At 40.1% G+C, this 24,479-nt stretch overlaps 3 protein-coding genes and 1 non-coding gene across 5 annotated transcripts in view; 3 read left to right on the forward strand and 1 right to left on the reverse strand.

The window, feature by feature from the left end:
• Positions 1-7,495, forward strand: part of LOC106953676 (catenin alpha-like) — an 11,887-nt gene extending 4,392 nt beyond the window's left edge. Inside the window, exons 3-4 of the mRNA XM_015042598.1 lie at positions 6,402-7,374; positions 7,464-7,495. Of these exons, the coding sequence (XP_014898084.1) occupies positions 6,402-7,374; positions 7,464-7,495 (1,005 nt within the window). The remainder of the gene's footprint in view (positions 1-6,401; positions 7,375-7,463) is intronic.
• On the forward strand, positions 487-559 carry trnav-uac (transfer RNA valine (anticodon UAC)). Its single transcript has one exon. It is a non-coding gene; the product is annotated as a tRNA-Val (tRNA).
• Positions 7,351-14,027, forward strand: LOC106953666 (uncharacterized). Its single transcript, XM_015042582.1, has 5 exons — positions 7,351-9,665; positions 9,751-9,930; positions 10,005-10,177; positions 11,086-11,203; positions 11,836-14,027. Exons 1-5 carry the CDS (start codon positions 7,500-7,502, stop codon positions 12,034-12,036), a joined length of 2,838 nt encoding a protein of 945 aa, XP_014898068.1. The 5' UTR covers positions 7,351-7,499; the 3' UTR covers positions 12,037-14,027.
• A 418-nt stretch (positions 14,028-14,445) lies between these two features.
• On the reverse strand, positions 14,446-24,126 carry zc3h6 (zinc finger CCCH-type containing 6). Of its 2 annotated transcripts, none has more exons than XM_015042584.1 (12): positions 23,822-24,126; positions 21,319-21,532; positions 20,390-20,512; positions 20,069-20,303; positions 19,811-19,953; positions 19,586-19,714; positions 19,390-19,504; positions 18,687-18,796; positions 18,100-18,332; positions 17,130-17,488; positions 16,862-17,044; positions 14,446-16,076 (listed from the first exon to the last, which is right to left on the reverse strand). In XM_015042584.1, the coding sequence occupies exons 1-12, from the start codon at positions 23,869-23,871 to the stop codon at positions 14,554-14,556; spliced, it is 3,417 nt and encodes a 1,138-aa protein (XP_014898070.1). In that variant the 5' UTR covers positions 23,872-24,126; the 3' UTR covers positions 14,446-14,553. The 2 variants fall into 2 exon arrangements, with proteins under 2 accessions (XP_014898070.1, XP_014898069.1); XM_015042583.1 differs by having other exon boundaries at positions 23,579-24,126.
• Between the last annotated feature and the right edge of the window lie 353 nt (positions 24,127-24,479).

Consider the following 24,479-nt stretch of genomic DNA (forward strand, 5'->3'; position numbering starts at 1 on the left):
GCTTCTCCGAAACGGACAGATGTTGCGTCTGCAGCTCCTCCAGAGCGCCGCTCTCCTGGGTAACGTGAACCCAGAAGGCTCCAAATAAACTACCGGCTTCTCAAATGGTTTAACACAACGTTGCATTCTCTTTAGTTTTCTCTGATCTGTAATGGAGACTTGAATTCAACCAAAGGTTTGAATTTTGCTTCCTAACCATTTTTTATTTGTAAGTATTGATTTTATTTTTTAGCCATTTAGCCAATTCTCTGTAGAACCATTTGTCTCTGCTAATGACATCTTCAATACAGTTTTTTTTTGATCCCAGGCTTAATTTATGGACTGTAATGTGAAATTAGGCACAAGTATAAGTCTGACAGTTTGTTCACCAAGTTACTGTGCTCTCTGAGAGGATCTGTAAGTATTTGACATTGTTCCATGCCCATCGTTGACGTTAGTCTCTAACAAAATGTGGATCATCTACCAGGAACACTGCAAAGAGCCTGAGTTTCTGTAGTGTAGTGGTTATCACGTTTGCTTTACACGCAAAAGGTCTCTGGTTCAAAACCAGACAGAAACAGATTTTGCATGTTCTCTTCATCACAGGTGTTTACTAAAGGTCAACAAGGGTCTGTGGTGTCATGGTCGGTACTCTGAATCCAGGCATCTGAGTGCAAACCTCAGTTGAAATTTTCATGCGTTGCATCTCACATCATCAACTTTGGAACCTCAAACTGAAACAAAGCAGTGAAGTACAGTTCCTGTAGTGTAGTGGTTATCACGTTTGCTTTACACACAAAAGGTCTCTGGTTCGAAACCAGGCAGAAATGGTTTTTGTCGGTTATGCATCTCTTGGGTGCAGTGAGACAATAAGAGCCTTCCTCTTTTGTGATGGTTCATTTGCCAATCGACTTCAATGTCGGCTTCTTTGAAATCAAAGCTACTTTACTTCAATTACCAACTGGCAGTTCTATGGCGTTGTTATTATTATTATTATTATTATTAAAGATTCAAGATATATTGAATATAACATTTAACTAGAAACTCTGTCCACAAAACTGGAGAAACAGTTTTGTTAAATAATGTTAAATAAAACCATGACAGACTGAAGATGCAGAACAATCAGCTAATAAACCAGATGATGTGAAGCAACAAAGCTGAATATAGGATCCATAATCTGAATGAAATAAATGTAATTTCACTGTGGAAGGTGCTGCAGGTTTCTGTCCTTTTTCACATTTAATCAGTTTTATTCACACAGAAAGAGATCAAAGTTTAACCTGGAATAAGACAAAATGTCTCCAAACATCAAGAAAACATTTTGAAAGAATGGAAAAAGCAAACTTACAGTTATTCCAACCATCTAAAGTTTCGGAGAAGACGTCTTTCCTCAAGATGGGAGACCAGAACCGATTCGGACTTTGGTCCAGGTGAGCAGATCCCTGGATGGACTCAGAACCTCACCTGTTTTAGAGGCGGGGCAGAAACACAAACCTCACAGCCGCTACAGCCAAACTGAATTTCAACTTTAAATATTGATAATGATGTTCGTTCATCTATTTAGAAACACTGGAACCATGAGAACGGAGGCGCCAGTCAGGATGGACGCCACAGATCAACAGTTTTCATTTAATCTTCCTGCGTCGCTCTGATCCTCCCAGCACACAGGCGGTTTCTGTCTGAACAATTTTTAACAGAACAAACGAACAAACTCCATGTTACCGTAACACTGACACCAGCCTGAAGACTGAAAGGGAAACATATTTAATGACAATGAAAACACGTTGAAAGGATTTTTTCTGAGACTCTTACAGACTAATGAAAACACAAAGATAGAAGGAAGTTAAAGTGACATTACTTTAACAGATAAAAGATTCTCAGAAAAGCCTCAACTTCTTTTAAAAGTAATTAAAATTGATAATCGTCCAAAAGATTTTGATTCTGTCATAATACCATGGATGAACTTAGATATGAAATTTTCCTTTGATAAATTTCTGAGTTGTATTTTCTCCAGGTTGTGATGGATTTACAGTCTGAATTATGTTTCTCTTGTCTGGTTTTGGTTTGATTTTTTTCTGATCTTCAGTTAAAATCCTCATTCAGACAAAACTTACATCAGCGTTCATTATTCACATTATTCTGTTGCTCTTTCAGTGGTCCTCACAGATGTATGAAAAAATTGTAACAAAGCAAAAATCTTGCCATAAACAAATTGGAACATTAAAGCAGATTCCTTCAGGTTTCTGCTTCCTTTTTGAAGTTCAAGTTAGAAATGAAAAATGTTTGTGTTTTGAAACAGACAAACGTTTTTCTCTTCATCTTTTGGATGTTGATTCTCCTCTGCAGTTTGGATTATTGATGGCAGTTCTGATTGTCTTATGAAACATAAAGCTACTTTACTTAGACTCCACAGACTGCAGTAATAAATGCACATTTTGTCGTGTCCCATCTTTGTTCCTGTTTAGTATTTCATCCCTCAAAAGCAGCAGAACTTTTTAAAATTGTCTCCACCTGCAAGAAGTTTCTCTGGGGGGTTTATGACGGTGTGTAAGTCCAGCTGGGTGTGTTAGCTGAATGTTTATAACGGAGCTGAGGAGAAATGGTGCCTTCAGGGACCTCTGTCTGCTGGTAAACTGGCCTGTTGTTTTACAATAAGGAACCCCGCGGCACTTCCAGAAACATTGTCATCTTTAATAATCTATCAAACATATGAAGCAACAAATGCCTGAGAGAAAATGTGTTTGAATTAGATGGAAAGATGTTGTTGAAACCGAGTGGCGCAACTGCACATTATTCAGGTGGATGCGAAAGCATAAATCGGCGCCCCCCCTTCCCCCCGAGGCGACGCTGCGTGGAGTGTAAAACTCGCTACATTTACCTCGTTATGTGCGAGAGGTGAAGGAGCGTGAGGCGCTGAACTGTATGGGAAAACATAATCGGCGCGTCGCCCCCTCCAGACGGGGTTTTGGCGCCCCCTCTGGTGCTGCGCCCCTATGCGTTGCATGTGCTGCATACCCACTTTTTGCGCCTCTGTTGAAACCTCATTTCCTCAGAACTTAAACAGAGAACGTTCCCGCTGTCCGTTTGGCTGAGAGCGGAAACGAGTCTTGGCTGACTTCAGACCAGCTCATCTGGATCATTTTATGAGAAATGGCTCCCAAAACGGCCAAAAAGATTTTAAGTGACATCCTGGAGAACCTGTCAGACGAGAACCTTGACAAGTTCCGGTCAGAACTGCTGAACCGGGGAGTTGTGAAGACGAGCCAGGTGCAGAAGAAAGGGTTCTTGGTGATTACAGATGTGATGGTTCAAGCTTACACTGAGAAAAACGTCCTGAAGGAAGCAGAGGACATCCTGAGAGCGAACAACTGCAAACAGGCGGCGGAGGAACTGGGTAAATATCTGCACAACTTCTGGACCCGTTGATTCCTTCCGCACTGAGATCCGATCAGCTCAGCAGGAGAACTCAAAATGTTTCATCCTCAGGTTTTAACGTTTGAACGTTTTCTCTCTGAATGAACTGATTTCACAGAGTAAAAGTTAAACCAGTTCGGCTCTTTTTTACTTTCACAACCCTCAACATCCGAATAGTTCCCGTTTCCTGTTTCTTTAGTCTCTCAATGACCTGATGCGTAAAAACCACAGAAAAAAGGAGAAACGCCCTAAAACCGGCCCTAAGTTTCAGTTCAGACTTTTTTCTTTTCTTTGTTGGAGGAAACTGCAGTTTGCTCCACGGGAAACTGTTGGAAACAGAACAGTTTAGTTCTGACCGCCCTGTTTGGATCTGGATCTGATCTTAAATGCCACGTCAGCTTCATTTTCTGTACATTACAGATATCTGATCTGAAACATATGACTAGATGCGTTAGTGAATTAAGATATCTCTAATCATATTTAATAATACTTATTTGATATATCTCTAACTTCTGGCTGATCATTGAGTCGTATGGAGGCTCTAATTCAAGATATCTGCAGTGAATTACTACCTACTATTACGATCAGTCATAAAGTGAATTTGAGATAACATGCTTTTTGTTCTGACTGTAGAGATATTGTGAATGACACCCATAATTCAAGGTATCTTAAAGGTATTTGTAGATAGTAGTTAAAAATCTTTAAAATACTTTTTGCGTATAGTGGATAACCAGACAAACTGCAGAAACTCGTTTTCACACAGAAAACGATCTCTGACTGGATAAAGAGGCTCTGAGGTGACAGATCTGATGAGCAGGAGAGTTTGTGGAGAAACTTAAAGCTGAGGACTGAACTGTAAGGAAACTGCTGTTGCATCAGGAGTTTTGATGAACAGATGCAGCAAAAAAATCTAAACATTTTGGTGCAATAAAGGTTTTTGTGGGAATCGGTAAATTGAGAGAAGTTGAAGCAGCCATGTTTAGGACCTTGTGGCAGTTCCTGCACCAACATTACAGCTTTTCATCTCTAAAATATTTCTGTAATTGCAATAAACTATTGAAAACAAATATTGTTTTCTATATTTGCAGCTGAAGAAGCCAAGAAAGCAGGTCTAGGAACACCTGACCGTGACCCAGGTCCAGGTCTGGGTCCAGGTCCAGGTCTGGGTCCAGGTCCAGGTCCGGCTCCGGTTGGAGGTTAGCTCTACTTCTTTACTTCATTTAAAAATACAAAGCACTAGTAAAGTTTNTCGACTTCATTGTCGGCTTCTTTGAAATCGAAGCTACTTTACTTCAATTACCAATTGGCAGTTCTATGGCGTAATACTCAAGGCCTGCGGGCCACATTTGGCCCCCCAGCATTTTATAGGCCGATGATTGACTTTAAATAGGTTTTGAGAATGAACTGACTACAAACTACATTTCAACCAAAGGTTTGTAATGCGCTTCCTAACCAGACGCTCCAAAGCGTCTGGTCCATAACTCTTCAACACGCTGTCAGCTCCCGGTCAGAAAGACGCATTTAGTTCAGAGACCATGAGATGATATTCAGAAAGAATGTTTTTAATTAATTGATCTCAGTTGCCTCTGAGACTAAATCTTTGCGTAAAGTCTATAATGTCTGCCCATGTGACTTGTTTTTATCATTTGTTTTCTTACCTTTTAAATATTTAAACACTGATTTAAATATTGTAATTTTTAAACTGAGCAGTAATTTTACATCCATGGAAACTCAAATGTAATATTTAAAACTTCAATACATAAAATCAATTATTTAACATTATGAAGTGTTGTTTAATGTATTTTTAGCATTGTATTTTTATACATTTATGCTAGGGGTGCCCAAGTCTAGTTTTCCAGAGCTACCATCTGCAACTTTAGATGCATTCCTTCTCTTAACACACCTGGACCATTGACTCATTATAAACCTCTACAGAACTGAATGAGGGAAGTCAACCTTTTGTCTGGGGTGTGTTTTAGCAGGGATGCACTCCTGATTTGTACCGTCAATGTGGCCCGTTGAGGGGGACCAATATGCTGAAGGGGCCCTCGGTGAAATTGAGTTTGACACCCCTGCCCTATAGCATGAAAGAGCTCTGGTCAGATGAGATCAGGCTGACATGTTATGTGTGACAGAAAGCTGACGGTTCACATCACTGAATTCATCATTCCCACTATACAACTTTGTAGTGGCAGGACTACAAAGTGCTTTGGGGATGCATTTCTTTAACATGGATGGGCAATCTGGTTAGAGTCAATTAAAAATTTGAGGTTACAGAGCTGCAAAGGATTTGACATTCATCTGTCAGCATTTCAATTACCCTGTCAAATGTCCCAGCCAGTCAAACTCCAGACCTAAATCCAAACAAGAATCTAGCAGGACTTGAAAATGAACTTCAAATACTCACTTAGGAGATTTTTTAAAGTCAAATTTTTGTTTGTGAGAAGTTTTGAAAACCACTCATCTGCATATTGCAAAGATTGCATAAAATCCTAATAAAATGCACTGAAGGTGCTCACTATAACTAAGGCTTTGCATGCAACTTTTTCTCTTGATCTTCAAAACAGTGAATTAAGTAAATGTATGCATATGACCTGAACATAAAAAAAATAGAAATCTTAATTTATGTGCTTATTGCGCACATTTGATTTCACCTAGATAATTCAGTACAGAAACTCTTCAAAGGGGACGATACTTTGGAACATATTTGAATTCTCTCTCATAACTTGAGAGATCTTCTTGCTCCAACTGCTTCTATAAATTGAGATGAAATGATTCTTCTGAATCACATTGTACTGTTTTATACCAGAAAGCAGTCTCATCTCTTCCATCACTAAGCAAAAGTTACCTTCTTTTTGTGACTCTTTCTATGCCCAGACATTTCAATAAATGAAAAAAGAGTAAATAAAATGGACTTTGTTGTTCATGACTTTGATTGTTTTGGATTATGTATCAAATTTCTGTTAAAATATGTTGCTTGTGGCTGACAGTGATCTGTCTGCTTGTAGGTCCTTTTGGTGGCGGACAGTGCGGTTGTGAGGAAAGTTCTGGCTGCAGCTGATCGGGTTCTAGAGTCCCTCTCTAAGCTCGGCTCCTCTTTGGATATTAAATCTCTCCTCAGGTCCTTTAAAGACTTTTCTGAATCTTTGCTCAACCTTAATGACCTCACGGTGGACAGGGCCAACTCCTTACTGGATCCCAGACAAACAAAGCAGCTTCTTGACTCCTTAGAAACACTGAGGAGGTGCATCTCCATGCTCCACACAGCAATGTGCACCACCATCAAACACCCTACAAGTGACCAGGCCCAAGCTGCCAAGAGGTTCATTCTAGACAAAATCCAAACCACGGTCAGCGACATCAGTGTAACTCTCAGGAGTGACGGCCACAAAGGACCACTGGGTCCCTACGGGTTCTACACTGGGAGGCATCACAGCCTGTTGCACCTACTTGATAATTGCTCTAGTGCACTGATTCAGGACAGTGGCTTTGACAGCATGGTGAGAGACATTGTCTTCCATGCCATGGTTGTAGCCAATTGTTCACGAAGAGAGTCGCAACAAAGAATAGTGAGCCACTGCCGTCACATTCTGCACTTCTGGTCTGACATAAAACGGATCTTAAAATCCTCAGAAGAAAGTGATGACACTGAACTGAGATCTAATAAGACATGCCTTTTGTTAATCCAACAAATACAAATACTGGATAAAGTACTAAAAACGGCAGTTCTTCATCAAGTCTTGGAAACGTTTCTGGCTGCCCCTTGCACAGCCAATGATCTTTTAGGCACAGTAAGACGGCTCTTGGACACCGAAGCTACAGAAACCATGGATCTGACGTTTCTCCAGCCAGCAGTTGAGGATTTCATATCGTCCACTGATTGTATAATCCAAGTAGCAACCTTTGTCTCAGCTGTTGCTGAAGATACAAAGAGCGTGGAGAGTGTGGAGAACTCACAGGCGTGCCTTGTAAGACTAAGAGGTCAGATTGCCCTTCTTTCCCTGGAGCTGGGGGATAATTCATGGCAAACCCTTCCAAAGCTTCATGATGTGTGCCTGAAATGGGAGGAGGAGACGAGTCAGCTACAGGATACTCTAAGTGATGTGATGGACTTAAGAGAATTCACAAGTCTTGTGGTCGATGAAATGGTCAAGGAGCGTCATGGATGTGATGAAGCATACAGGGAACAGAGCTATAAGGTATTTGATAAACATGCTAAAAACCTAATTTTCTACATGAAGCTGGTGATTCAGTCAGTGAGACGGCATCTGGACAGAAGCGATAACCCAATATACAGGAACGGCCTGCTGGTCCTCGTCAAACAGGCTCAGTCCTCTCAAACCAAAGTGGGTGAGTCGGTCAGACACATGCTCCACTTTGCCTCCACTCTGAATGTGGAGATGTATTCCACATTTACAAACAATGTTTCAGCAGCGATTCAGCATTTTAAGGTGCTGAGAGAAGGACTGGATGGACACAAGCACCCACATCTCCTCAGCCCGCTGCGAGAGGCGGCACGCAGGCCAGAAATCTCACAGTCCTGTTCACAATTACAGGATATTCATGGGACGAGCCTGGATCATGTGGCAAGAGACTCTCCTCTTTCTGAAGTGGTGCAAATGGATTCTCTCACAAAACACGATGAACCCTCAGATACGGAAACTGTAGAAGCAGCAGCAGCTCATAAATATGACAGCAATGATTTAAAGAAGGCAGCTGTCTACGATGAACCTATACTGATCCATGTTGACCTTTTACCCCTTCTGTATGAAGTTTTGACTGTGACTAAAGGGAAAGACATGTCCACCCTCAACCAGGTCTGCACTGGAGTTCTTGAGCTGTCGAACTGCTATGTCCAGGCCGCAAAGGATGGCTCAGCGATTGTCAACACCATTGAGTCACAGACGCTGGAAAGCTTTAGATCAGAATTGGTGTCGCTGACGCCACTACTAGTCCAGACAGCACAAGAGATGGCAATGAGTTCATCAATGAGCACTGAGACTCTCCGCAAACACAGCGTGCAGTTCTCTGACCTCATTAGCAACATCCGAAAGGTTTTACTTCCTGTAGCTGGAACATGGTATCATGTTGCATGTGATGAACTGCAAAGAAACCTGCAAACCACCACATCCAGTGCTACACAGAATCTAAATGAAGTGGTGAGTTTATGCACGCATGTGGTCCAGTTTCTGACATCATCTGATTTGAAATCCGCTGATTCTCAGGAAACATTCAGCATTTTGAACAACAAGCTGAGCAAAACCCAGAACAATACAAAGTTTCTCATAAAGCTTTCCTCTTTACCTGAAAGACAGGTGGATAATCGTGAGGGCCTCTGTCTCCTTTGGGGTCTCTCTGTTCAGATTTTGCTGAATTCCTTGGATAAGATTTTAGGCACATCGGCTACAATAAATCAGCTGAACCCTCAGAAGCGACTGTCGGCTCTGTCAGAGAACTCCTTAAGGATCCAAGAGGCTACAAGACTCACTAGTCTGAACTGCAAAAGTGCTTACAAGTCAAAACATCTGACGATCTGCCAGAATGAGCTAAAAACACTCACTGATGCTTATCTTGAAGCCTTAGAAGAACTTGACGTAATCCCAAATCTGACCCAACTTGCAAAATCAGAATTCCTGCAGAGACGACTCTTTGTTGAAATTAGAGTGCTTTCTAATCAGCTAGGCAAAGAGAACAGAAACTTTGTCTCTGCTTTTCAAAGCATTGTTGACATTACTCATTCTGCATCTGAACATTCAGAAGAAGCAAAACAAGAATTTGAAAAGGCCGCAGAGAAACTTGTTGAAAACGTTCAATTAGCAGCCAGAAGAGCGGAGGATTGCTTGAACTACATCCGTGACCCACGGGCCCGTTCTAACCTGAGGTCCATCAACGATCACCTGTGCTTTCAGATCTCAGATATAATCAGCAGGGCGAGGCTCATCGTAGAAACTCATTATCTCTGTGACACCCTCAGTTTAGATGTGCAGATCCAGTGCTGGTCAGCAAAAGCTCATTATCTCGTGGCAGAGATTATGAAGCAAGACGGTATTCAACAAGAAGTTAAGGAGAACATCAAAGCTGGTTTACAGGGAAAGTCATACGAGGATTTCAACAAAGAGTTGGCAATGACGCCATCTAGAGTCAAAGATGTGGAATACCCTGACAAAATGCCACCACTGCAGAGAGGCAATGCAGAAACAGTAGATGCAGCAGAAACTAATGTTGTCCTCGCAGCTGCTGTGAAGCATGAACCCAAAGATGAGAAAAAAGACGTAAGAATTTCAATATTGGCATGAATTAAGAGTTTAAAAATTATTTAGTGTCACAATAAAATCTGAATCTGGTGTTTCTTTACAGTTTGGGGCCACCTCTACCGCATACAGGGAAGAGTTTCCTCTGAGTTACACTTCAGTTTTTCTGAAGCAACAAAGTGACAGCTGGGATCCAAAGGACAACAAAATAGTCCAGGTGACGAGAAAGATGGCCGACACAATCAGTCACATGACACAGTACTTAAAGAAGAAAGGCCCAATACTGGTAATGACCAACAGAAGTTACTTCTTTCATCAGAATTTCAGGCATCACTAACCCATTTATTTTATTTTTTGCAGAACAAAGATGTGTTTGTCAATGCAGCCAAAGAGGTGATCTCAAACTGTCAGACAGTAACTCAGTTTATTAGCATTATCGCCAACCACAGCCTGGACAAACACTGCACAGTTGAACTGTCCCTCATCATTGAGCAGATTCTGACCATCACTAATCAGCTTAGCATCATTTCCAGGTTAGGGATCTTTAAGCGTAGGGTGCCGTACTTGTTGGCATACAGAGTTCTTCTGTTTTTGCTTCTGTTTATACTTCACTTCATCAAACAAATTTCATTATCAGACTGGGGTAAATTGATTAAATTATAACAGTTTTTGAAATATTTCATTTTTTAAGGGGATAAAGCTACCCAAGTCAACATGGCATTTTGTGAAAAAAGTATTTGCTCGCCAACCACAAAACTTGGCATCAAGTGAGACTTTTAAGTCACTGTTGACTTAAAAATGGTGGAATTGGCGTTCCACCATTTGGGAGGGTTTTCAGACATGAACAACTTGTTTAAGGGTTTGTCACAGCATCTCAAATACATTTAGGACCAAACTCTGATAAGCCTTTCCAAAACCTTAATTAATTAATTAATTTATTTTTTGCCCATTAATAGTTGGATTCAGTGGTGTGCTTTCAACAATTGTTCTGTCAATAAACCCAAGTGACCTCACGTCACTTGGGTTAATTTAGATTTTGAGATATTTTAGTCTACTTCGTGTTGACAAACAGGTTCTGTTTAAGTTATTTCTTAATCCTACTGATGAGGCAGTAATCTGGCCTGCAGCCAGTGAAACTAGTCTTGACCAAAAGTGTAGTTAATCACAGTTAGTTTATGTTTTAACAAGGGGGGATATTGCATTTTCACACAGGGGCATGGTGACTGGGATGTAGTTTATTACCCTGAATAAATAAACATCATATGAAAGCTGCATTTTGTACTTACTCAATTATGATACCAAAAATTTAGTTTTCATAACAACAACAAAAAAAAAAAAAAGCAAAAGCAGACTAAATCTGTCTGGGAGACAAATAAAACAAACTAGATTACACAATAAATGCCACTGTCAACGTATTTACTGAGTTTATTTTTTTACACAGTGTGAACGCTGTAACGCCTGGCTGCAAATCGTCTGATGAGATTCTGGTGAAGAACGCACAAAACCTTCTTCAGACTGTTCTGAGAGGGGTTCACGCTGCAGAAACAGCCTGCATCACGGTCAATATAACGCCACACATTGACACAGTCACACTGTGATATGTGATATTGCTCAGGTCTTTTAGGAAACCAAATAATCAGATGTTATAAAATTAAGCTATTAAAACGTGAACATACATAATTCCCATCATATTTCTTGTAACGAATTGTCCCTCAGATTTGTTTTTTTTTTCCTACACAAAATTATCTTCAAATATTTTCCTAGATTGTCTGTGCATCCTTAAGCCAACTGCAGATGAGCAGCAATGTACTTTTTTAACAAAAGCAGTTGATTTGTTGTTGCTGCTGTTTATAGATTTTTTCTTTCTGCTTCGCCATTTTTTTTTTTGTTTCAACTCTTTACCACTCACTGGACTATTAACTTAATTATTTATTTATTTTTTTCCCCCATTTGTGTTCAGTTATGTTTTATATATTCAGTCATGTTGAAATTGCAAATAAAATGCAGCAATAAGTGCTTTACAGAAGACAAGAAAAATACAGTTAAAAACAAAGTTAAAATAAAAAAAAACACTATCTTAACCATTGTTGTCTGTATAGTTTCCCCTTAACTGCATTTATTACATGATGTGTTTTTTTGGGGGGGGTTTGTTCTTGGCCTCTGAGTTTTGTTTTTTTTCCCATCATTCCAGGGTTTGAAGCAGCCGGAGCCCAACTCCGACGGTGCAGAAGCAACAGCCTTGTGCTTCCAGTGGAAGAAAAAGTTGGAAATCTATCGAGCCCAGCAGACGACTAACCCAGAAACGGATGATCTTGGTTTAAGAAAAACATCATCACACGCTTTAGCTCCCAGTCTCGCCCCCCAGGTTAATGCAAGAACTACCTTCAAGTAAACAGCTCTGTACATTCAAAACAACTAGATGTAATGTGGTCAAATCAGGCTTATAATCTTCGAACAAAAACAATTAGAAGATTAACTCTTTTCTTTCCCGTCAAACGATCTTGAAATTTAAAGAAGCAATGAAATTCTTGGAATCTCAGATACAGCTTCCAAGAGTAATTTAGGATCGTCTAAAAATGACAAGAATAACAATTATATTTACAATATATTACTAAAGAAGGCCAATGAAAGTGTCACATATTAAAATTGAACTAATATGTCAAACTGTACCTGTAGGACAGGAACTGACATAAAAGCTACAATGTGACTTTGTTTCACTTCTTTATTCAATATATTCATAATAAAACCACTTAAACGATGAACATGTGTAGTTAAAACCGAAAAGCTGGTGTCACCATACGAAGAGGAATAGAAATCTGTTTATACATGAAGCACTCAGTAAAACACACTGTACACATAATATAAAATGCACATTTATAATGAAAAATATCAGAAAATAACAAAAGAGAACATTAAATTTTTTAGGAAAACAAAAAGCAGCACACATTACTGAGAAAAGCTGCCGCTACTGAAATGCCTCATTCTTTAACAATCTCGCTTTATGAATACAGGCTGAAATACAGTGCTCTACAAATGCCAAACAGAGATAGAAACTGCAATAAGGGCCACATTTATTACATATATACATTTACTTGTAATGCCTTTCTGATAATATTTCTGTACAGAAAATACATGGAAAAATGTTTTCATCCATTTTTCATTTTGTTTATCATTTTTAGGACATAAAATAAACATTTACCTGCTACCTCCAAGCTGGTCAGTGTTTTCCTTTTGTAAAATGGCACATGTACAGTGGATTAAAGAGTGAGTGTAATCCATAAAATGATACACATTTTGCCACCGTATAACCACTGGCATTACAGACCAACACAAGTAGTGTATAACTCTAAAAGTGACAGAGAAATGAAACACCATTTAGCAAAAATAAAATTCAGAAGCGTGGGGCGTGTATTTGTATTCAGCCCCTTTGCTTGATTAATCCAAATATTAATCAGATAATCCAACATGTAAAAGCTCAGAAAGGACTGAGCTTTTACATGTTGATGTTAGAAGTATGTTGTTTTAGCTGCAGAGTAATCCTTTGCTCCAATTTACTGATTATCAGAATAATCGATTACCAAAATTATTGCTAGTAGTAGCACTAAAAGCAACGATGGGAAGGTTTATGTCATGTGTTAAAATGGCCCAGTCAAAGTTCAAAGCAAATTAATGACAACATACAGTCTTCACTCAGTCCAACACAGTCTGAACTGCTTTACAGTGAAGAATGGGCAACATTCTCAGTCTCCAGATGGTGCTGAATACAAACACACACCATTCCAACTTTTAGAACAATCTAAAATCCCAATATTAAGTTTGTAACGTGACAAAATGCGTAAAAGATACAAATGCATTTGCAAGGCCCTGCGAGTCAAATTGAGTTCCCAATGCCTGATATAAACAGCAAAAAGAAGAAACTATAGCAAGCTCAGCTAAAATGACGCAGTGCAAACATTTCAGCAAAACGCATCAACTGTACAGAAATTTTAAGAAGTTTAGCAGCCTGGAAATAAATCTGAAATGCAATTTTATGATGCATATGACGAAAGGACTCTTGGTTTTCTAAAAAGGTCAAGTCATTGACAAATTAAAAGCTAATCTCTGGTTCTGGTAAAAAATGTAAATATAAAAGTAAGGACACATAATTAGCTCTCAGTGGAAAGGAATAAATACTGTCATAGTAGTGAGTATACTCAAAATAGTCTGCATGAAGAGAATCAAAAACATAACACCTCAACTTTTCCCACACTCCTGTTTTTATGTGAAGCTGTGATAATCTGTACATGATTATTTACAGAAATAAATAGAGCTGTGTATTGCTAAATAAAGATAAGTGATAATGTTTTACAAAACTTAAAGCTGCAGTATGCAATTTTTATAAAATACATATTTTTACATATTTGTCGAAACTGTTACTATGTCGTGACAGTATGTCATATAATTTATGAAAAAAAATCTAGCTACTCTGCCATCTCCAGGTACCCGCAGTGCCAACTAGAAACAACCAATCAGAGCCAGAAGGAGGGTGTTAGTGCTGTCAATCACCCTCAGTGTGGTGCTGCTCATCCTCCTCCTCTCAGGCTTGTTACCATAACCATTGATGATGGCGGATAAATGGTTTTCCTGTAACAGTAAGTTGTCCGTCAGTACCACATTGAGCAGCAAGTACATGAAAATGATTGACGGCACTAAGACCCTCCTCCTGGCTCTGATTGGTTGTTTTTGGTCAAAGCGGTTCATTTCTTCAGACAGCTCGGTAAGAAGGTGGAGGAGATTGATCTTTTCACAGATTATCTGTCCCAAACTGTCATGACATGGTGATAGTTTTAATAAATATGTAAAAGACCATTTTTATAATAGTTACATCCTGCAGCTTTACTTGTTGCTTTAAATTTCCACGCCTAAGAATCTACTGACAGAAAGGAGAAGCAGTGGGATCAAAAGTCTTGAACACGTCTTTCAGTGTCCTGTCGTCTGTCTCATCTGAATCTTTCTGCTCTGCTTCTTCTTCCATAACTTCTTCCTCTTCCTTGTCCTTGTCCTCCTCCGTTTTCCCCTCCTGGTCCTTGCTGACCTCTGTCTCTTCCTGCGGTCCTGCAGTCCCCTGTCCTCCTTGTTTAGCCTGCCTGGGGTCGGCGTACTGCGGCCGGATCAGCCTGGCCAGCGTTGGGATGGGGAGGTTATGAACCGCGGGGGGTTTGACTGGTGAGGCAGGCGGAGCTCCGTTGGAGGAAGTAGCAGGAGGAATCTGTTGGGAGGCGACCTCTGTGCTTTTTACCTCCTCAGACGACCCACTTCGCTGGGTTGGCGAGAGAGATGGTGCCAGAGAGTTCTCCGTTTTCGATGACTGTTTCAGAATCCCTGGTTTTTTAGGAGGATCGAGCGGCTCCCTGCGAGCCGGGTCGGTTTGAGAGCGGGGGTCGTACAAGCTGATGCCCCCGAGGATCGTGGTGGGACTCTCCAGCCCTCCGTCGGATGAAGCCAACCGGGGGGCATACGGCGGCAGTTTCTCAGGGTCCGGCTTGCCTTGAGCAACTGGGGGAGACGAGTTGGCGCCGGCCTTGTGGAGCCTGGGGTCCACCAGTCCTCCCGCTGAGGGGGATTCCTTCTGACCGAGCACCTTGGAGTCCAGACTCCCTCTCCGCTTGAGTCTGGGGTCCAGAGATTTCTGTTGCCGCGGATCTACAGGCCTCTCTGTGGAGGATCGAGTCTCCAGGGATCCGCCGGGGATCCGGCCCAAACGTTCCTTTAAACGGGCGGCTGCTAGTCTGGGGTCGGACGGCGGCGGGATGGAGACTATCGAATGGTCGGGCTGGTTGGTTCTGTTCATCTGAGCGTCGGCGATCAGAGGGGGGAGGGGCAGGTTGATGGAGTGCTCCTGTTTGGGGACAAGTGAAGGGATGAGGTCCTCCGGCGCCCACACCACAGTCTGAGCAAAGGCGGGGCGCTGGAGCAGGATGTCGACCCGAATGTGACTGAACTGCTTTAGCTGACAGCGAGGGTCCCGCAGCACCATGCCAGGGCTGGCCTCCAGAGGGATCAGAACCGCTCTGTCCTTCAGTTCCCGCTCTCCTTCCTCATCCTCCTCTCCTGTTGGAGCCTTTTGAGGAGCAGGATGACTCTGCTGGCGGCCAACATCGCCGGGTCTCGTCTTCCTGGGGTCTCTGGGGAGTCTTGGATCCGCTGCTCCGTCCAGCTCCTTACTGTGATCCTGGAGTCGCTGTCTAGGGTCAGTCTTGACCCTGGGGTCGCTAGGTGGGGCTCGTTCCTTCATGAGCCTGGGGTCGCCCAGAGCTGGGGTTGCCGACGCAGGATGGAGGGGTTTGGACTGACTCTGCTGCACCTCATTCTGCTTCTTCAGAGATTTCAGGATGGAGGAGACACAAGAGGCCCCATCCTCATCATCGCTTGAGTACCAGTTTGTTGTTTCATCTACAGAAAAATATGTTATAAACAAAAAAGCTGCCATTTTACATTCCATCACAATATAATCACTGTTTTTGTTCATTCATTTTATAATATTGTAAGGAACGGACAAGCAAAAACTAGCACTTAAATATGAAGTGGAAAGAAATTTTATAGTTGGTTGTATTTTTTTGTATTAATAAATTCATAAAAATTAAGTGAAAATTAAGTGAAAATTAATTTCAGTCTCATTTCTTTGATACTTTTAAGTAGGGCTGCAACTAACAGTTATTTTAGTACTTCAGTTATCAATTATTCTAATGATTTAAAAAAACTGGCAAATTCTGCAGATTATTCCATTTAACCACTTCAGCCTATTTTGTACAATATTAAAAAAACATTTAAAAAATCACAAGTGATTAAACGTTCTACAATGGAATAGTGTATTATTGTACTTTGGGTAATAAAATGTTTATTTTCTTATTTTAAAAAACAAAATTATTATTTGATTATTTGCGTTTTTAACGTATTGCAATTATTGTGTAAAAAAGACTTACAGTCAGGCTTACGTGTTAATCTGTCCCATTAAATCCTAGTTAATTGGTGCCAAGTCTGAGGCTATAACATGACACAATGTAGAAAACATTGAAGGGGCATGAGTGTTTAATTGTCAAGACACTTTAATTGTCACCATGGCCAGTTTTAATGTACTGCATTTTTCTTTAGTTTTAAGTCAGAATGGAAGATCATTTAATTTGATGTTATTTACTATCAGTAAATCCTCCAGTCAGCAAATAAACACATCCGCTCACCTCTGTTGTCGTTCTTATCAGGTTGTCCATCTGCTCTGTGTGGCTCTTTGCTCTGGGCTTCCTGCTGCTGCTGTGTCAGGTGTAACAAGATGGCCTTCTGCACCGCTGGTGGCAAAGACTGCAGCTGTGACTCTGCACCCATCAGCTGCTGAAGGTTCTGTATGAAGGCCTGACCAGGTTCCACTACATTGTTGAAAACAGTATATATATTTAGTAACAAATGAAGGGAAATAAACTGATTTAATTGCTGTTATAAATTATTACTGACCTTCCTGCTGACCGACGGCTTGGTTTTGAAAGAAGCTGCCTAATAAATCCACTGGGTTCTGACCAAACGACGAGAAGGATAACATGTTCTGTAGCATCTGTATGTCTGGTGGGAACGGAGGCTTCTGCATATTCATCTGCTGGTTTATACTGGCTCCATGAAACGGTGGGGGCTGGCCAGAGAGGGGCGGTGGTTGCATTGGAAATCCGTGAGGGGGAAGCATTCCTGGGGGACTCTGAGGCATCGTTGGCCCCGTGGGGAGACCTATAGGAACAGCTGATTCAGCTGCTGGTACCGGAGCCGCAGCCGCAGCAGTGTCCTCGGACCCATCCGCCTGATTCTGGGAGAAGTTGGAGCCGCTGAAAGACAATGATGATTGTTACAGTGACGAAATGTTGTAGCTTAAAAATATTATTCAAAATTTCCATTTTTTGGAAAGTGACCCATTTCAGAAATTTTCTGAATATTACGTCACAAATCAGCAAGCTCTACCCCTGACCTAGTAACCTCAGCAAAGCCCAACCCATCACCTAGCAACCCCGGTGGAGCTCCGCCCATCACCTAGCAACCTGAGCTGAGTTCCAGCATGTTTGGTCAACTGGTTTTACTGCTGTTTGTGTTGTACAATGGCTGCTGGAAAAGACTTGTCAACCAGAAACCACCTGCTGCTTTCTTGCTAGTTGTGCAGGAGGTTCTACTTTTACTTTTCAAAGATGTACGGTTGTATAATTGTGTAAAGGAGTGTAGACATTGAGTTGGGGGGTGTGGCCAGCAGCTGCTTATTTGGATGTAAAGTGACAAGATGCCCCCAAAACTTCTCATTCTTAAAGAAGCTCAAAATAGGCAGAACTGACCAGACTAAAATCTCAATATTTCGGAAAAATGAATCCCACAGGCCTATCTTAACCTGTTCAAGGAAGCATAAAAGGTCACCTTTTATATCACTTTGATTTAAGAAAATTTTGGTTACCTCAAAGCAATTTTTTGTGCCAAGTCCACAGTGGGATGAACCTTGATTTCAAACAGAGAGGGAATCTTCTTTCCACCCTGACCAGATGCCCCATCTGTTGGACTGCTCTGACCCGGGGTGGGCAGCAACCCCACTCCAGGAGGGGGCTTTGGTAGTGGGGCGATACCCTGCTTTCTCAGATCTTCCAGTTCCAACTCATCCTCCCGGGCGTTCTCCTCTTCCGTGTTAATTATCTGTCACATGAATCAGAGAGAGGAAACGTTAAAATCTAAGACTAGCAGCGTGGAGAATGAGCTCCTAAAGCAGGAGTGTCCAAAGTTTTGGTCACATGGAAAAAAATTTTTGGCCAAAATAAAATGGAATATAAAATTGTAGATATAAAACTTGAAAATGATTTTGCACATCTTCTGTATTTAAAGAAAGGCATCTAGTTTTTTCAGAGAATTTGGTAAAAGTCACTAGATAGAAACTGTTCAACCTTTTATAAAAGCTTGGTTATAAAAAGTCGAATACTTTGTGTTGTAGCTAACATTTTCCATTTTCCTGGGCCGTACTTTGGACACCGCTAGTACAAGATTAAAGATTACCTTATCAAGCAGCTCTTTTGTGACATCATTCAAAGCATCATGGGAAAATTTGCAGTTCTCTCCTTGATAACATTTGGCTCCTGTGTGAAAGAACTTGCAGGGGTATTCATGTGCAAACAAAGGTTAAGGAACCTAATCAAGATGTTAGTTTCAGTGTGTAAAAAAGAAAACATTTTCACACTATAAACTTTCTAGTTTTGTTGCAATATTACCCGTAAACATCAATAAATATTATTGGTGCAATACTGGCATCTTATTGTGACTGGGAAAATAAATACAAATAATTATTCAATTTAAATTCAAAAGAACAGTAAAAAAATTAATTCCTGAAGGGGAATTAAGTAAAATAGATTAAATAAGAAAAATGATTTCCTGAATAGTTTTACAAACATTTGGTAAAGATTCCCCTAAATTCAGTGCAGTGCAATCAATTGCAAAAAGTCACCTAATTATCAAATAGAGTCTACCTTTGTGTAATTTAATATTAATACAGATTCTTTTTGAGGCCGTGTTAGAGATGATTAGAGAAAAAAAAAGAGCACCAAAAACCACAGTAAACAAATAAGGATTAAAATTATAAAGAAGTTTAAAGTATAGTTAGTTTGTAGTTATAATGTGGCGAAATGCAAGAAAAGTCAAGCGGTATGAATACTTTTCCAGACTCTGCACATGAACACAAATAAGAACATTCAGTGAAGGATATTGTGCATGTAAATGCAGTGATCTCCTTTGCTGCAGTATCCTTGCAGGTAAAACTTACAGAGTTCCTTTTTCTTATCAGGCACAACCAGCTCATGTTCAAATTTGCACTGTTCCCCCTGTGAAAACACAAAAGACAATGTTTAAGTATCACCAGTGATCACTGTGGGAAGAAGCTGGACATCCAGGCGTCTCCTTACCTTGATGCAGCGACCCTCAAGGAAGTACTTGCAGATGTATCTACCGTTGTGCTCAACCGTATGCTGACTGATGAACTCCTTGCTCATGATTGGTCGCTTCTTCTGAAAGCCAGAGGAGATTTTTCCCTCCTGCAGCACAAAATAAATGAAAATCAAGCCTCATTTCTATAGGAGATATAGAAATGAAAACTCGCACAAAATTGAATGAGTTTATTCGGTACTTACTGGTCCCATGTCTTCCATTCCCTGGTCTCCTCCCCGGCCACGCCCGCGCCCTCCCCACGGTTTGCCCTTCAGTTTCTTGTTTTTCAGGAGCATCCCTCGCCCTCTTCCTGGTCCGCTCCCTCTGCCCCTTCCTCTCTGTCCGACTGAAAATATAATAAATATGTCTCTCAATATTTAGCTGAAAAACCTCAGTAATCTTCAGTAAATGCTGATAAACTTCTGAAGGAAAACATGTTCATATTTTAAACCAGATCGTACACTGCTGTTGCTTCATCCCTCTCAAGCTTCCTCTGCTCATCTGATCCTTTGAGTAGCGTCCCTTCCCTTGACTCCCATCTTTAGACTGCTGGTACTCCGACATGTCGTCTTCATAATCCTCCTCTTCCTCATCGTAGTCATACTTATCATCGCTGTAATCGTCGCTGTATTTATCAAAATCGCTGCTCTTTTGCGGGGATGACTTCTTCGAGTTGCCATGGAGTCCCTTTGAATGCTGTTGGTTGAAACAAACAGAGCAATATCTTCTTTTAATTCTCAAACAGCTACTAGTGAGCCAGGTAGAAGTGGTGATAAACCCACTTGAGAGGGCTGGTTGTCAGAGTCGCGGCTGTAGCCTTGGCCCTTCCTGCTTTTGGGCCTTTCTGATCGGTCGTAGTCCGAGTCGTAGCTGTCGGAGCTAGAGCTGCTGGAGGGGGAATGATGCTGAGGAGAAAAGGACAAAAGAAAACCGGATTCTGAATTAACCAACTAATGCAAAAATATTCAGTTGCAGCAGAGCTGTGCCTGTTTTTGATTTAGAGGATTAGAGAAGATAAACTACGAGTTCTAGATATAGAAATATGATCTTATCTCTCACTGCTGACTGCCAACTGTCAGGCAACGCTGAAAAAACTAAATCTTACCAAGAATTTTGTTTAGTTTCTAGTGCAAATGTCTTAATACACTTGCAATACGATAAAACTAACTTTAAAGTTACTTTTCAGCAAAACACAGGAAATTGTTTTAAATCAATAATTCCTGAATATTAATGAAAATACTGGACTAGGTACACCAACAGATTTCTGACAAGATATTTCGGTCATATTATAAATGAAAGAATTGCCAGTGCATTTAGTACTTTTTAATCAATATTCAAGAAGTATTCACTTAAAACAAGCTCCTATATCTTAAAAGTTACTTGTAAGTTATTTTTGTCTTATTCATAGTGTACTAAGATATTTGAACTATAAACTAGAGCAAAAATAGTAAGATTTTGTGTTTCTGCAGTGAAACAGTCACAGATACCCTTCACAAGTAAGTCACAAAAGCTGTCAGTTAAAGATGCTTTTTGTTCACATAGAGTTACATTGGGGTATAAAAATGTAAAGTTTAGTGGAATGAAAAGTTGTGGCAGAGAAATGTGTACAAGCAACAGCATATCTGCGGCTTCTGGGGGGTTGAACGAACTATTACAGAAATAATTGACCTTCTTGACGATATTTATTGAGATGTGATTTTTCTCAACTTACTCTTTGCCTTTCACGTTTCCTCCTTTTGGACTTCCTTTTCTCTCTGGTCTTTTTGTATCTTTTTCTTGCGTGTCTTCGTGCCTTTTCCTCTTTCTCTTTGTTTTTCTCTTTTTCTTTCTCGTTGTCATCCTTTACTTCAGCAGCCTCTTTGTTCTCCTCCTCAATCTCAATTCCCTCATCGTCTATTTCTCCATCTTCCAGTTCACCATCCTCCCTAAGAGGAAGGAAAATGTTACATTAATGCAAAGCTCAATATCATTTTAAATAGAAATATCTATATTTTTTCCAAGTCGTATGTATAGCCAGCCTCTCAAACACCCTAAATGTTTTGGGCTTTTTGACAAATTTGGCAGAACAATAATTTAATATTTCAACAAATAAAATTAAATATACTCATCACCTTCAGCTGGACGAGCAATTATGTCAAATTTTAATTCACCTCTAAGATTGTGTGCACCAAAAACAGCACATGACTGTTTTATTTTTGTCTTCAAATGAACCCATCAGTAGCTGCTTTATTGAAGGTTGGTTAATGTTCTACAGGTTTGCAGCGGTTGACTAATTAAAAATTAAAACTGACATATTTTAATAACTAAACTTGTGAAAACTTGTGATTCACAGGAAAAAGTTACAAAAACTGCAAACTAAAAAAACATAAAAATTAACAGCAAAAGAATTGTGCATGAATATATAAAAATGTTTATTATTCTTATTATTCTTATTATTATTTGGGTACAGTTTTATATCAGTGTGGGACATATTAAATTTCCTTTCTGGTTTTAATGTATTTTCATAACATCTCATCAATTTAATAAATATAATGCAGGTTGGAAAGAAGGACAAAAACAGCTTGACATTAGAAAGTATTGTATGTTTAACCCAGATTTAGATAACACTTTCCTCTCAGATGACTGCAGACTAAAAAAAAAAAACAATAAAAACTTCAACTTTTTTCAGCAAAAGGTACTAGTTTTGCTAGCTATACAGGTATTTTATGTCAATTAAAAAAATAATAAAAATAATGTGTACAAGTAAAATAACTAAACTATTCAAACAAAAAAATGTGGATCTTTTAACACTTCTTTGGAAAAATTTAATAACATGTCCCAATTACAAAAAATATATATATAAATATAGTGTAATGGGCTCCTGAGTGAAAATTATAGTAAAATCCAAAATATATCCATCCTATAAGTCTGGGAAGTGAATTAAAGATGGTTCAATAAAGAAACCAGATTTTAAAACAAGTGGCAACATAACAAGGTATGTTCATCTAAGTACATTCACCCTGAAAGCCAGCTCCAAGATGCTAAAAGAAGTCTCCGATGTTTTGTTGCAGTAGAACATGGCCATCTACATGCCATAAACTCTACTTTGTATCAGAAGGATAGTTTAACTTTATCATTAAATATATTGTTTCAAGAATAATTGTTGCATTTCTGTATCAAATGAATGCAAAAATATTTTTGGTGTAAATACTGTGGTATTGCACTCAAGGTTATCTTGCCTTAACAATCTCATTGGGTCATGCCTGAAGCTACAGTAAATATTGACATTCTTATTTACATAATAAGCATACATCTTCATAATTTAATTATATAGCTCATTGATACTTCAGTAATTAAATAACTAGAACCTGAAATAAATCTTCTGAGTTGAGAACTTTTAGTCAAACTTAATGTCTGCAAATTACTTGCAAATTATTTTGAATCCCATTTTTGATAAGACTAAATTGGCACAAAATCACATACACCTGAAGGTAAACATTTTCTGCACATGGTTAGTTTCTCGCTCAAAGTTTTAAAAACAATTCAAAGTTTGAAAAAAAAAAACCAGTACGAGCACAAAGGCCTGGACATTGAAGAAACAAACGTCAACCTTGCATGAACCGTATTTTGACTTGTTCTACCAGGTGACCGCCAGGGGGAGTGTGTCAGCACGATGGGCGTGGTGCTTACGTCATTAGTTATTTGCATAATACCCTGCAGATGGCAACAACAGCTCTATGAATCCCAGCAGCATAACAACAGGACGATGAGGTCTGCTACCTCGCATGGAAATGATAATGAATCATCGGCACGATGATGAAAAATATAGGCCGCTTGCACAGATATGCACCAAAAAGACATGCAAAAACAAAATTTAGAGGGGGAGGAACCTTGGAAATGTCTGCAATAAACAGCAACACAAGCATGTAGACCCACAGCACTGAATCGCACAGATGAGCGTGTTAAGAATTGCATTAAGAATATTACTCGACCTTTCATCCCCTGCAAGCTCAGAGTCTGTCATGTTTTTGTCAAGAACAGGGGTTTGGGGACTGGAAACAAGGCTCACAGAAGCCATTTGGAGAGAAAGAGAAAGAAAAAATAATAATAATAATAAATAACGGATCTGCTTCTCCTTCTCCCCCGGTAACGAGAGTGAATTATAACACGGTCACTGAAAGGAGACGGTTGGTTTGTGAGAGATGCTGGAAGATTTCAGACTGGAAAAGACTCACGGTGTTACATGTCTCGACAGAGACAGTAAACAGACACTCTCCTCTTTCATTTTCAGTGGCGTTTTAACCCTGTGAGCACAGCTCGACACCCCGCTTTGCTAATGTCCAGTCGGTTGACAGCTGCCACGGTGAAAATAGAGGAGACGGAGGGAGAAACAAACAGGAATGTAAACCATGTTCGCTGGTTTCAGCATCCTCACAGGCTTTCTCAACAAGGGATATCATCACAAAATGGCTTCTGAGTTATGCTGCACATTCCTCGACAATGACTCCTCCGCCCATTTATAGTCGGGGCGATCTACCTAACATGGGAACAGCAACTCTCGTTCAGCGATTGGTTAAAAATGGCACGGGTAGAGAAATCGGCTTTTCTGATTGGCTCGTAGAAATGTCAGTCGATTTCAACATGTTCGCTGCAAAATCACCATTAGTGTTTCCATCGCAGTTGTTTATTGCTTTAGCTTTTAGTTATATGCATTTAACCCCCCCCATTGAATGTGTAAAACTGCTAACGGTGTTTTTTTTTTACTCATCACCTTATCGGCAACACCGTATGTCTCCGGTTGTCCGTGGCGAAGTCAACCACAGACCGTTGGCTTTGTTGCACCGTGAAAAAGATACGTCGACGTGTCCGCCATATTGTGAGTGACAAGTTCAA

This window comes from Poecilia latipinna, unplaced genomic scaffold (genome assembly GCF_001443285.1).
Source record: "Poecilia latipinna isolate Pla-1442-1.1 unplaced genomic scaffold, P_latipinna-1.0 Scaffold596, whole genome shotgun sequence".
In the NCBI taxonomy this organism is placed as follows: domain Eukaryota; kingdom Metazoa; phylum Chordata; class Actinopteri; order Cyprinodontiformes; family Poeciliidae; genus Poecilia; species Poecilia latipinna.

What these genes read in the sequence shown, in the direction of transcription:
- zc3h6 (XM_015042583.1), bottom strand. Translation starts at nt 23,664, where the DNA reads ATGGCTTCTGTGAGCCTTGTTTCCAGTCCCCAAACCCCTGTTCTTGAC. An exon ending in GAGCTTGCAGGGGATGAAAG is followed by an intron (nt 21,533 to 23,578) that starts GTCGAGTAATAT and finishes CCTTCCTCTTAG; the next exon opens with GGAGGATGGTGAACTGGAAG. An exon ending in TGATAAGAACGACAACAGAG is followed by an intron (nt 16,077 to 16,861) that starts GTGAGCGGATGT and finishes ATTTTTCTGTAG; the next exon opens with ATGAAACAACAAACTGGTAC.
- LOC106953666 (XM_015042582.1), top strand. Translation starts at nt 7,500, where the DNA reads ATGGACTTAAGAGAATTCACAAGTCTTGTGGTCGATGAAATGGTCAAG. An exon ending in AGAAGAAAGGCCCAATACTG is followed by an intron (nt 9,931 to 10,004) that starts GTAATGACCAAC and finishes TATTTTTTGCAG; the next exon opens with AACAAAGATGTGTTTGTCAA. An exon ending in CAGAAACAGCCTGCATCACG is followed by an intron (nt 11,204 to 11,835) that starts GTCAATATAACG and finishes CCATCATTCCAG; the next exon opens with GGTTTGAAGCAGCCGGAGCC.